This window comes from Schistocerca americana, chromosome X (genome assembly GCF_021461395.2).
Source record: "Schistocerca americana isolate TAMUIC-IGC-003095 chromosome X, iqSchAmer2.1, whole genome shotgun sequence".
Classification (NCBI taxonomy): domain Eukaryota; kingdom Metazoa; phylum Arthropoda; class Insecta; order Orthoptera; family Acrididae; genus Schistocerca; species Schistocerca americana.
The window spans coordinates 965709517-965723826 of NC_060130.1; the positions used below are offsets into that span (position 1 = coordinate 965709517).

General features: G+C 37.2%; 1 protein-coding gene across 1 annotated transcript in view; it reads left to right on the forward strand.

The window, feature by feature from the left end:
- The window catches only part of LOC124555064, a 704233-nt gene that overhangs the window by 398676 nt on the left and 291247 nt on the right, over positions 1-14310 (forward strand). Inside the window, exon 46 of the mRNA XM_047128850.1 lies at positions 10988-11096. Coding sequence (XP_046984806.1) covers positions 10988-11096 — 109 coding nt within the window. The remainder of the gene's footprint in view (positions 1-10987; positions 11097-14310) is intronic.

Sequence of the window (14310 nt, forward strand, 5' to 3'; positions counted from 1 at the left end):
CAGTCTCCTGTAAAAATTTTGATTGGAACTTAGAGGAAGGTTATTCATTCAAAATGGATTTGTCAGTTTGGTATTCCACACTTGGAGGTCAGTATGATGGGTGATTAGATCGATGAAGTGTGATTAGATCAAACAGTATTACAGGCATGTGGTGGTGTGTGATGATTGTGCCATTAGGAAGAAAAGGAAGATGATGATGAAGAAAAAGAAGAAAAAGGGGGAGAGACAGAGATAGAGAGAAAGGAAAATAGTAAAAGGGTAATCAAACGATAGCTTAGTTTGAAGACTACAGTCCTCTCCTGGACATTTCATAGCAAAATGTTATCTACAACTTGTACAACTTTCACTCAACTGCGGATGAAAGAGCCTAAGGTCAATAAAACAGAGGGAGGCATTGATTGAGAAGGAAGAGGGATGGCCTTCTAGCATATCCTGTATGTCACTCAATCAGCACATTGAGGAAGTAGTACAGAAAACCAATAAAAAATTTCAAAAGAGAATTTAAGTTCAGGACGGAGTGATAAAATCTTTATGTTTTACTAATGATGTCAGAAATGGCAAAGAATTTGGAAGAAAAAATGAATGAAATGTGTTAATGTTTTAGAAACCTGCTACATCATGAACATCAACAAAAGTTAAACAAGAGTAATGAAAATTGGTCAAACTGCATCAAGTGATGCTGAGGGAATTAGATTAGGCAATGTGACACTGGAAGTAGGAGATAAGTTTCACTATTTGGGAAGCAGAATAAATGATAATGACTGAAGTAATGCAGATTTGCCATAGCAAAAAAGTATTATCTGAAAAGAGAAATTTACCAATGTTAAATATAAATTAAAATTTTTGAGAACTTTCCGAAATATATTTGTTGGGGGTGTAGTCTTATACAGAAGTGTAATGTGGATGCTAAATAGTACAGATAATGAGAGACTTTGGCATTGCAGAAGCATAGTGAAGATTAGAGTGCTCAGTCAGATAACTAATGAAGACATTATTAACTTATTAATAAAAGTTCAATTATACAGTATGTAAAACAAAATTTGTGACTGGATTGAGTATTTCATGTAAGGGGGATGCAGCATGTTATCATGAATGAAGAGTAATTACCAGAAGTAGAAGTAACTTCAGGCATGCCCAGGGAAGTGTGCTGAGACACTTATTGTTCAAGTGTATAATTAATGACTTGCCATGCAATGTTAATAGTTAACCTCAGACTTTTTGCAGATGATGCAGTTATCTATAATATCTGAAAAAGCTGCACAGATATATTAATAAGATATGAAAGTGGTACAAAGATTGGCAACTTGTTTTAAATGTTCAGATATATAAAACTGTGCACTTCACAAAATGTAGGAAAGTAGATGGCTACAACATTGGTGAATTAAAATTGAAATAAGTCAACACATACAAATACATGGGTGTAACAATTTGTAGGGGTATGAAGTGGAATGATCACATAGGCTCAGTTGTATGCAAGGCAGCTGGTAGACTTTGGTTCATTGGCAGGATACTGGAGAAATGCAGTCGCTCTGCAGAGGACACTGCTTACAGTCACTTTTGTGTGCCATCTTTGAATGTTGTTGAAGTGTGTGGAACAACTACCATATAGGTGTAACAAGGGATATGGAGTGTATACAAAGAAGGGTGACACAAATGATCGCAGGTTCATTATATGGGAGAGTTTCGTGGAAATTCTGGAAAATCTGAATTGGCAGATGCTGGAAGACAGATACTGATTAGACCATAAAATTCAATTACTAATACAAGTGAAGAATATAGACAAACTCTTCATTCTCCTATATATACCTTCTGTATGAAACATGATGACAATATTAGACCAAGTATAGCATAGATAGCAGCATTTAAGCCACCATTCTTCTCATACTCCATTCATGATTCTAGTGGGAACAAACCTAAACATGTGGTACCATGCTAACCATCCTTGGCTGTGCACTTCACAGGAGTTGTCAGAATGTATATGTAATGTAGGTGTGTATATAGTGTGTTTCACCAGGAGAAAAGAAATTTATGGCACAACTTGACTAAAAGGATGAATCAGCTGACAGGACACATCCTGAAGCGCTAAGGAATAGTCAGTTGGGTAATGGAGGGAAGTATTGTAGGGCAAAAATTTAGAGAGTACTACAGTAAGCAGGTTCAAATGGACTTGCCATTCTATATTCATGAAGAGGCAAAGTTAGTTCTCTTCGCTGATGATACAAGTATAGTAATCACACCTGAGAAACAAGAATTAACTGATGAAATTGTCAATACTGTCTTTCAGAAAATTACTAAGTGGTTCCTTGTAAACGGACTCTCACTGAATTTTGATAAGACACAGTACATACAGTTCTGTACAGTGAATGGTATGACGCCATTAATAAATATAGACCTTAATCAGAACCATATAGCTAAGGTAGAATATTCCAAATTTTTAGGTATGTCCATTGATGAGAGATTAAATTGGAAGAAACACATTGATGATCTGCTGAAACGTTTGAGTTCAGCTACTTATGCAATAAGGGTCATTGCAAATTTTGGTGATAAACATCTTAGTAAATTAGCTTACTATGCCTATTTTCACTCATTGCTTTCATATGACATCGTATTTTGGGGTAATTCATCACTGAGGAATAAAGTATTTATTGCACAAAAGCGTGTAATCAGAATAATAGCTGGAGTCCACCCAAGATCATCCTGCAGACATTTATTTAAGGATCTAGGGATATTCACAGTAGCTTCTCAGTATATATACTCTCTTATAAAATTTGTTATTAACAACCAAACCCAATTCAAAAGTAATAGCAGTGTGCATAACTACAATACTAGGAGAAAGGACGACCTTCACTATTCAAGATTAAATCTAACTTTGGCACAGAAAGGGGTGAATTATACTGGCACTAAAGTATTTGGTCACTTACCAAATAGTATCAAAAGTCTGACAGATAACCAACAAGTATTTAAGAAGAAATTAAAAGAATTGCTGAATGACAACTCCTTCTACTCCATAGAGGAATTTTTAGATATAAATTAAGTAAAAAAAGAAAAAAAACAAAAATATTTAAAAAAATTTAAAAAATAAAAAAATAAAAATAAAAAATAAAGAAAAACAAAAAAACACAAAAAATAAAGTTGTTATATTAACTTAAGTATGTTGTTAAATTAACCTAATTATGTCATGTATTGGAAAATTCGACTCCTTCCATATCATTACGAAATATCGTATTCATGATCCATGGAACTAGTATTAATCTAATCCAATCTAATCTAATCTAGATTGATTTTACTAGTTATGCAGAGATGAAGAGCTTTGAGAAAAGCGTGGCTTAGAAATAAGTAACCTAATAACCTATCTTTGGACCTCACTTTTAAATGATAATAGCAATCCATATTTCAACTGCAGGAAAATGCATATTTCTGTCAGAAAACATATTTTGTTTTACTGAAATAAAACATCATTAGTGGTCTGTAATGGAAGATATTTACAATTTGTATTGTTACTATGTCAAAAAGAGTATATTATGAAAAATGTTGATTTTTACTTACAGTATTTTATGTGTGATTTTTGTTCACGTCAGGAAGCACTGTCTACTTGCACTTCTTTGAGGTTTACCTTCATTTTTATTCTGGCCTAATCTCACATTAATTTGTAGAACTATGTATTTTTAATGAAAAACACAATGCAATGTAGCTACTGTTAGTTTGCATCCTTTTGGCTGAACATGTCTCGTGTGTTTTGTGTAATGTAATCAATTTAACTGCTAATTGTTCTTTTGTTCTCTCTCTTCAGTTCATCATGTTGTGTGTTATGTCATTTCATTGTGTTACTGTGAATTTGTTTAATGGATAAGAGAAACTGAAGTAAAATGGTGGAGTTAAAGATTTAAACTGTGAGTAGTGTGGTGTTGTGGGGGTGTGGGGGAATGGAAAGATGGAACACTAAATGCAAAGTAGTGGATGGAGAGTGAGTTGGTTATGAGATGGAGGAAAAGGATAAGGAACAAGTGGTGAAATGGTGAAATGAAAAGGGGGGGGGGGGGGGAGGGGTCCACCTCCTCTCCTCCCTCTACCCCTTTAAATATCAATCTGGTTGTGTGAGCACAGCTTGGTGTTGGAAGAGAACTAGCGTGATCTTAACAGTTACACTGCAGTCACAGGAGTTACTCTGTCCTCTGGAGCAAAGGACGCTGACTGCAGGTATAATTTTAAGCCTGACAAAAGAATTCAACTCAGTAAAGTGTGAGTTACTTCCATTAAAGCTGAAGTCATATAGCAGGAATTTATCTAAGCATTTTCTATTCACATATCCATTGTACAAAACTGATATATAAAATGGATAATAAATTAAATTTTCATTCAACCAGTGACATAGTAATGCAGGAGCACCAATGGTCTCCATTCAAGGTTTACCTCTGGTCTCCATTCTTGGTTTAGCTTAGTTTAGTTTTGGTCCTTTTCTCTTTCCCAAATGTACTAATGACATGGCACAAGCACTTACCTCCCATTTAATAATACATACATATGCAGATTGTTTTGTGGTGAAATGAACAATTTCTGTTTTTGTAAAATTTAATATCAAGTTATTGTTTTTGACCCATGCCTCCAAACTTCCCCAAGTGTTTGTTCATTATGACGAATTAGGTCTACCTCATTTTTACAACAGACTACAGCTGTTGAGTCATCTCCATAGAGGATAGTATCAGACTGGACCTGGCATGGCATATCATTAATATAATACAGAAAAAGTAGTGGCCCTAATATTGAACGTTGTGGAACACCTAGTTGAGTGTGTTTCCAGCCAGAGAGAAATTTCTTCCATTGATGTTAATAAGTACTCTTTGTTTTCTGTTTGCCAAGCATGATGGCATCCAGCTAAGAGATTTGCCTTGAAAACCATAGCGTGCCAATTTTTGGAGAAGCAGGTCATGATTTACTGTGTTGAAGGCTTTGCACAGGTCACAAAAGATGCCTGACACACAAATTCTATGATCAAGACATCTGCTGACTTTTGTGACTAATTCATTTATCACATGGCTTGTGCTGCGGCCTTTTCTGAAACCATATTGATTGTGTAAGATAATGCTGTAAGATGATTTGTGATTTTCGATCTGATCACATGCAGCTCTTTCAAATATTTTCGAGAAAAATTGGTAACAGTGAGATTGGCCTATAGTTGCCAAATTCATCTTGTTTGCCTCTTTTATGTACTGGCTGAACTTCTGCATATTTTAATGGATCTGGGAAACATCCCTCATCAAAAGATTAGTTGATTATGAAAAAAGAGTGGATAATCTGTGATGGACTATTTTTATTATTTCAGTGGGGACCTCATCCCACCCCACAGATTTGGAATTTTTTAGGGACATTATGATTTTGATGACATCTGAGATGGAAACATGAGAAAACTTAAAACTTGGGCAATTACTGTCTCTCATAATGGGCTTTGTTTTTGGTGGTGAACAGTCACCAAATTTGTTACAGTTTATGAAAATGTCATTGAATGATTCACAAATGGCACTGGTTCCTGTAACAGCTCTACCATTTATCACTATTTTAGAGGGGCATTTTCTCTCTGCCTCACTGTCAACTTCACTTCTTATAACAGACCAAACAGCTTTTTATTTGTTTTTCGCATTTGAAATGAAGTTATTATTCACAGTACATTTTGCTAGTTTAACTAGTTTGTCAAATGTTTTTTTGTATGTGCTTACATACTTAAGAAATTCAGGGCTGTGACTTACTTTTGCCTCCATATGCAGTTTCCTCTTAGTAGCAATAGACATGCTAATTCCTTTTGTTACCCATAATCTACTTTTATGGGACCTGGTCCTCACTGTTACAAAAGGGAAGCATTCATTGAATATACACAAGAATGTGGAATTGTGTTTGCTGACTGTCCACTTGGTTTGGCTTAGTTTTTTACAAAATACTTCCACATTTTCTTGACTGAAATTCCTACATCTTTTTGTTGTGCAGCCTGAATTTTGCTTTGGTAGTGATACAAATAGCGCTTTATGGTCTGATACTCCTAAATGTAGAAGAAACTTCTCTTCTACATAATAATTATAACTACTTACAATATTGTCAACGCATGTTGCAGAGGTTGCTGTAATTCTTGTATACTGATTAAAATTGAGATTTAGCCCATTTGTGGCTACCAGGTTCTTTAAATGTGAAGAAAATTTGTCATCAGTCCTTACATCTGTGTTGAAGTCAGCACATATAACCACTTTCTTGTACAGTTTCTCACTTTTTAATTTATGTAGCAATGTATCAAACTTATCTAAAAATACAGATCTTATATGGTACCCAGGAGTGCAATATATGCTGATAATTAATATGTTATACTCTTTTTAAGTTCTATACAACAACTTTCAAATGTACCTTCTTCATTCAGATGGCTAAAATTCTGTCTGATATCATAGTCTACTGAGGAATGAACTAGTATGCAAGAGCCTCCATATCCATTGGTCCTGCAAAAGCTGGTAGCCAGTTTATAGTCTGTAAATTTATTCAGGAGACTGATATTTTCAGATGTTAGCCAATGTTCATTAAAACATATTACTTTCACAGATTGTTTCACACTTTCTAGCAAAATTTCTATATCATAAAGCTTCCTGATCATTCCTTCAGACAGACCTCTGATGTTTAAGTGAATAATGAAATTACTACTGCATATATTATTAGGTAGAGGGCCTTCAAAACTAATTTGACTATAAAGTAATGGAGCGTCCACCTGAGTGTTGACTGCTTGTCATGGATTTGTTGTATTGGGCCACATTCAGAAAGAATTGGCCCCTTTCATCAGTTTTCCTGTGTGTGAGTGTCTGGATAATGAGTAGGTACAGTTTTATTGACAATAATTTCAATCTCTGCTGCATCTCCTGAGGCTGGTACTGGCACCATCTCATCTTCTGGACTTGATCCTGTTTGAGCTGGTGCTGTGGCTGTGACTATGTATGTGATTTTGAAATTGTTTTCCCATTTTTCCATTTCCTTGGTCAAAACTGGTTGCATGGCAATTGGTTTTCTTGCAACATCATCATATTTTTGCATTAATTTCACTAGGATTTTGCCAACATATGACTCGCCAGCATTTTTATAATGTAGTCCATGTTTTGTAAACAAATCTCTTGCATCAGGAAAATAAAAAAATGTTACATTTTGATGGGACTTGCATATTTTGTAGAACTGTCTGTTTACTTTTGCAAGCTCCAGACTTATGATGGAATTGTCTTGCAGGTCGTATCTGTGAGGCAAGCTAGTAACTATGATGTTCGGAACTTTGAGATCAAGTAATGTAGTTTTTAGACACTGGGTCATATGTTTACCCTTATTTCTGTATACATTATTACTTCCACCCATGATAATGATGGCATCATTGTGAGATAGCTCATTAAGTGAGTTGCTGTTCTTCATTATGTCAGTCAAAGGTGCATCATACCTGTTGCCGTGAATAACATACTGTATTCACTTATTTTGTCAGTAATTTTCTTGGCGTGGCTATCACCATGTACAACAACTCGTCGTTTGATGTTCACTGGTTTATTTTTCGTATTAGACATTTCCTTGGCTGTGCACTCTATTTGAAATTTTGTCACTGATTTTAGTTCACCATTGTTTATTGTCTTATCATAATCTGTGTCCAGTGCTGTGAATTTATTTGATAGTGGAATCACAGGAACTGTAGTCACTGTTTGTTTATTTGGCATGCACCATGTTTTTTGTACAGAACGACAGTTAACAACACTGTTGTGCGCTAGATGATGATCTCGCTCTATCTCTTTCTATTTCATTTCCTGTTCTTGATATTTCTCCCGAAGTTCTTCATAATTTGCATTTATAGCCATTAAATCATCTGTAAGCACATAATCCTGTGCAAGTCTCTTCATCCCAGAATAACTACTGCAACCTACATCCTTCTGAATCTGCTTATTGTATTCATCTCTTGGACTCCCACTATGATTTTTACCCTCCACGCTGCCCTCCAATACTAAATTGGTGATCCTTAGCTGCATCAGAGTATGTCCTACCAACTGATCCCATCTTCTAGTCAAGTTGTGCTACAAATTCCTCTTCTCCTCAATTCTATTCAGTACCACCTTATTAGTTATGTGATCTACAAGTCTAATCTTCAGCATTCTTCTGTAGCACCACATTTCAAAAGCTTCTATTCTCTTCTTGTCTACACTGTTTATAATCCATGTTTCACTTCCATACATGGCAACAATCCATACAAATACTTTCAGAAAAGAATTCCTAACATTTAAATCTATACTCGATGTTAACAAATTTCTCTTCTTCAGTAATGCTTTCCTTGCCATAGCCAGTCTACATTTTGATACAGTTCCCCACAGCCATTTAATGAACAAAGTAAGAGCATATGGACTATCAGACCAATTGTGTGATTGAAGAGTTCCTAGATATCAGAACGCAGCATGTCATTCTCAATGGAGAGAAGTCTTCCGAAGTAAGAGTGATTTCAGGTGTGCCACAGGGGAGTGTCGTAGGACCGTTGCTATTCACAATATACATAAATGACCTTGTGGATGACATCAGAAGTTCACTGAGGCTTTTTGCAGATGATGCTGTGGTATATCGAGAGGTTGTAACAATGGAAAATAGTACTGAAATGCAGGAGGATCTGCAGCGAATTGACGCATGGTGCAGGGAATGGCAATTGAATCTCAATATAGACATGTGTAATGTGCTGCAAATACACAGAAAGAAAGATCCCTTATCATTTAGCTACAATATAGCAGGTCAGCAACTGGAAGCAGTTAATTCCATAAATTATCTGGGAGTTCGCATTGGGAGTGATTTAAAATGGAATGATCATATAAAGTTGATCGTTGGTAAAGCAGATGCCAGACTGAGATTCACTGGAAGAATTTTATGAAGTTCATCTTATATCCTCCTTTCAAGACACTGCCCATTCCATACAGATGCTCTTCCAGGTCCCTTGCTGTCTCTGACAGAATTGCAATGTCATTGGCAAACCTCAAAGTTTTTGTTCCTTCTCCATGGATTCTAATTCCTATTCCAAATTTTTCTGTTGTTTTGTTTGCTGCTTGCTGAATATGTAGATTGAATAACAACCATGTCTCACTCCCTTCTCAATCAATGCTCTCTGGTGATACAAATTGCCTGATAAAAAGATGAAGTACTCTAAAGATTTTGCTGGATGTCAGTCAAACTTGGCACATGTTCCCACCATAGGTGGGTATGTAGATGATAGTTGCAATTCTCTGTGATGTGTAGAACACCTACCGGAGTGGAATAGTTTTGTTTGTGTTTAGTGTTGTTGCCAGGCTGTTTAGGTTATATAAGGGATCTGAACAGTGGCAGATATTGAATGGTTACTGTGAAGGACATGAACTTAGAACATACTTGTTATACAACATTATCAGCACTTTACTGTTTGAAAGGTATCTTGTTGTGGGTCACTGTTTGGCTAGCTGGTCGAATTGTGCAATATCCAGTTTCTGCGGTATTTGGATATCACAGTGGCCTGATTGTGGGTTGTATGTGAACATGAATGAAGCCATACTTGTCATCAAGGTTCCAGTTTAGCACACCTGACCACCACAAGGGAGAATTACTGTACTGTTGGCCAAGCACCTCATAACACCTTCACATCTACACCTTTCACTCTAGAATGAGTAATGGACTCCTGCAACATTCTGTGTCATCCCATACCATTGGTTGAAGACCAGCTGCAGCAGGACTAGGAATTACTCTCCCATGCATAGACTGCGGTTAACATGACAACACAAATGACAACGCAAATGGCTGTGTCTGGAATGGTGTTGTGACCAGGAATCATGGACTGCTGATGAATAGCATTACATTGTCTCCCATTTTGAATCACGGATGGCCATCATTGACAAGAATGGCGGCAACCTGGTGACAGGTCTCATTCTTCTGGTGTTTTGGAGAGGCACAGGAGTGTTACTCCTGGAAACATAGTGAGGGTAACTATTGGATATGACTTCAGTTCATGTCTGGTAATAATCAATGGATCTCAGGTGGCAGAACAGTACATCATGGATGTCCTGCATATTCATGTATTAATTCTCATGTGACAGTATCATCATGTTGTTACTCAACAGGACAATGCTCTTCGTGCATGGCATGTGCCTTTATGAACTGTGTTATGTGAGATGCTCCAGTAGCCAGCAAGATCCACAAATCTGTGCATGCTAGATAATGTGTGGAACCAGCTTGGTCATCAACTCTGTCCCAGTGCCGGTATTGAGAATATCAAGGATTTGTTGCAACATTTGCTGGACAGCTTGCCTTAGGGGAGGATACAATAGCTTGAAGACATCTTTCCCAATGAAATCTGTGCATGCATCCATGCTGGAGCAGATGCAATGTCTTACGAATAAGTTTTCCCATACTGCCAAGTTCTTTGTAAATTTGAATCGATTTTATAATCGTGGAAATAACATCACACACCCTCTCAACTGTGAGGTTTCATTTCCTCAATCCCATCTGATACCTTCACTTTCTTTGACAGTCATTGTATCATATGAAGTACAGTGCAATACACAAGTAAAATTCACATAAATTGCATTATTTGTTTTAAGGAAAATATATTTTTAAGTTTCCAAAAGCCATCACTTTAATGGGTCTGATGAAAGAGAAAGTAAATGAATAAAAATAACTGAATTACCAAAATTAGAAAAATTATAGCCATTGAAACGAGAAATGTGTGGTCCCCTTCAAAAATAACGAAATGAAGATGTGGAATTGGAAACCTTCATAGACAAAAGTCAATACTTTTTCAGTTAAACTGTTAGATGAAACTTGAATTTATAGTTAGGAATTCAAAATACTATATTAGTTAAACAGTTCTCTTTTTGTGTATATATATGAAGTTCTTGAATTTTCCTAACATGGATGAAACAAACCATTACATGCTACATAATTTGAGAGATCATATGTGTTGCTCCTTTCTGTTCATTAATCATTTCTGTTCCAGGATTTCAAGCAGATTGATTTATTTAGGCTAGACAATCGCTCAGCATTTAGCCTCAGTGGAGATCTTAATATCCGGACAACACAAACTGGACAAGAAATAAAATTAACAGGTAATAATATATCTCTTATTTCTATATTTGTAATGTTAGAAGTTTATCAAGTTTTATTTCTCTCTTTTAAAAATGAGGAACCTCTCATTCCCTGATCATAAAATGATGGTCCAATACACTGCCACTTGAGGTATTATTGTATCTCTAGTACATAGTGCTAGGGCACCGTCAATTTGGTTGTGAACATTGTCCATTCTCCATTTTATGTAAATAGAAATGTTACATACAGTTTTTTTTCTTTTGCAAATGAGAAATTAATTTATATTATATTAATCCACTGCATTCTTGCACTATCAATAACATACCACAGAATTTGTAGTCTTTTTTGTAAAAGGGGAGTTACACTTGTGTCAGCAGGACTTGAACCAGTTTCTTTACAAGTGCTACCTGTGTAGTGGTGCAATGCTGGTTGACAGTAATGTTGTCCCAGCTATTCAGTTTCCATAATAACATGGAGTGTTATCACCACAATCTTCCAAGAATTATTGTTTTTACTGTGTTACATTATTGTCGCAGTATAAGCTGAGGAGCACCATGGCATAGTGGTTATGATACTAAACTGTTGCATGGTGGGTTGTGAGTTCCATACTCACCTGGACTGTACAATTTTAATTTCTATATTCAGTTCAAGTACATTCTGAAAGTATCCGCAAATGTAAAGAATCATTGTACTGGAATGTTCTGTAGCTGTATATATACTGTATGTGTTCTGGACAGACACAGTTTGCTCCATGCTCTTGTATGTGCAAGTGCTGAATAAACCTTCATTAAGTGAAGTTAGTGTTCATCATTCCTCTAATTACAACTTCTTCTATGTGACAACATTCTGGTGGAGACGCTGGGTACTGGAACTTGTGATAGCGCATGACAGAGCTGCCGTTTACGTGGCGGGAAACCCAAGTTCGAGCCATATTCAACAGATCAGAAGAAGTAGAAGAAGAATAGGATGTTATGATAACAGTAACTGTGTGCCACCACATGAGACATCTTTCCGGGTTCTCTGGTAACGATGGCCAAGATCCAAACAAGTGGCTGTGTATAGCCAAATTTAACAAATGGGACGACACCGTGTGTTTGGCCTTGTATTTTTCTACTTGGAGGGCACTGCCAAGCAATGGTATGAGAACAACAAGGAAAAGTTCACAAGCTGGGAAGTATTCCAGGCAGAACTGCGCAAGTATTTTGGTGGCACACAACAACAGAAGGGCAAGGCTGAAGATAAATTAAAGTGCAGGGCACAGTGTCCAGGAGAAACTACAGCATCCTACATTCAAGATGACTTGGAGCTGTGTAAAATAGTGGAACCTAGAATGAAGGAGGAAGATAAGGTTGCACATCTCATGAAGGGTGTTGCTGAGGACATGTATCAAGCCGTACTCCTGAAGGAGGTTTCGACAGCAGTTGACTTCATAAAATGGTGCTGGTATATCAAGTTAATGCATCAAAAAAGAATTACACGCAAGAAGTTTGAATGGCTTCCAATGGCTCTCCCACCATTGTCAATTTTCATGAACTAGAGCTGCTACTAGGATAAAGTAACTCCTCAATTAGCTTCACAAGGCTCAGTGCAACCCAATAGGTCAACAGTGGATGGCAGCCCAGATGGTCACCCATCCATGTGCTAACCATGTCCAATGGTGCTTAACACTGGTGATCCGATGGGAACCAGTGTATCCACCACATCACAGCTGTTGACCTTGTAAGATAAGCCACCTTTTAAAGAGACACAAAACCAAATTGATCTTAGGGCCTCCATCAACAATCCTCCAATTACTAAGACCAGTAAAAGATGCAGCAGGTCTCAAAACAACTCACATTGATAAATACCCTGTGAGTGCAAGAAATCCTTACATTACTCAAATAGTGCACACTGCATAGGGATGCAAAAAAAGAGTGTGAGGTGTTATCACCTAGTGTACTTAAAAAAATCTGCTACAGCTGAGCATGCTCCGGAAAATGATCACAAAATGACCATTGCTGACATGTCTATCATAGCTCAAACTAATATAGCTCAAACTAATGGTTTTAAGGACAGTGTAATTAGCAACAATACCATTAATAGAGGCAATGGAAAATTTGGAATGGAATAATGATAATATTATGAAAAGGAGTGACACACTTTCAGAGACATTACTGGTCTCATTCAGCTATGATTTTATGCATATAGACTGAAGTGGAGAGAGAAAATTTGTACCAAGGCTAGGAATTGAACCTGGTCTGCTGCTTGCTCTAGGCAGGTGTGCTAACCCCTAAGGCACCTTGTCACAGTGGTTTGCACAACAGCATGGATTACCCTGGCATGGCTTCCCCCTCAGTCCAAATTCTCACTGCCACCTCAGGCTACTTTAAGTTCCCCCTTGCACACAAACAGAATTGCCAAGGCTCTCCAGATTCTGGTAAAAGCACCTCAACATCAAAAGAAAGTGGGGATCCAGTGTGAAATCCAGCAGCAGGTACTTATGCAAATGAAATGACACAATTTAAGAGACTTTACTGGTTTCTGTTCATGGGGAATTTAAAGTAGACTGGGGTGGCAGTGAGAATTTGGATTGAGGAGGAAGATATGCCAGGGTAATCCGTGCAGTTGTGCGAACCACAGTGCCCAGGTGGCTTAGTCACTAGCACACCTGCTTAGTGGGCAGGAGACCTGGATTCAATTCCCAGCCTTGGTACAAATTTTCACATGCTATTTCAGCCAATATACATAAAATCATATCTGTATGAGACCAGTAAAGTCTCTGAAATCGTGTCATTTCGTTTGTATAAGTACCTGCACCTGGGTTTCAGGCTGAATCTGCATTTACATTTGATGCTGAAATGCTATTCCAGATCATGGAGAGCCTCGGCAATACTCTTTGTGTGTAAGGGGGAATTTAAAGTAGACTGGTGCAGGAGTGAGGAAGGTGAGCCAGGGTAACCCATGGAGTTGTGTGAAATGCTGTGTCAATGTGGTTTAGTGGCTAGCACACATGCCTAGTAAGCAAGAGACCCGTGTTTGATTCTCAGTCTTGGTACAAATTTTCACTCACCACTTCAGTATATATACATAAAATATTATGGGAAGGATAGTTTGCTACTAATCATATAGCGGAGATGCTGAGTCACAGATGTGCACAACAAAAAGACTGTCAGACCAATGAATTTCCAGCCAAAATGGCCTTCATTGGACTTACACAAAATACATGCATACACACACTCACACAAATGTAGCTCA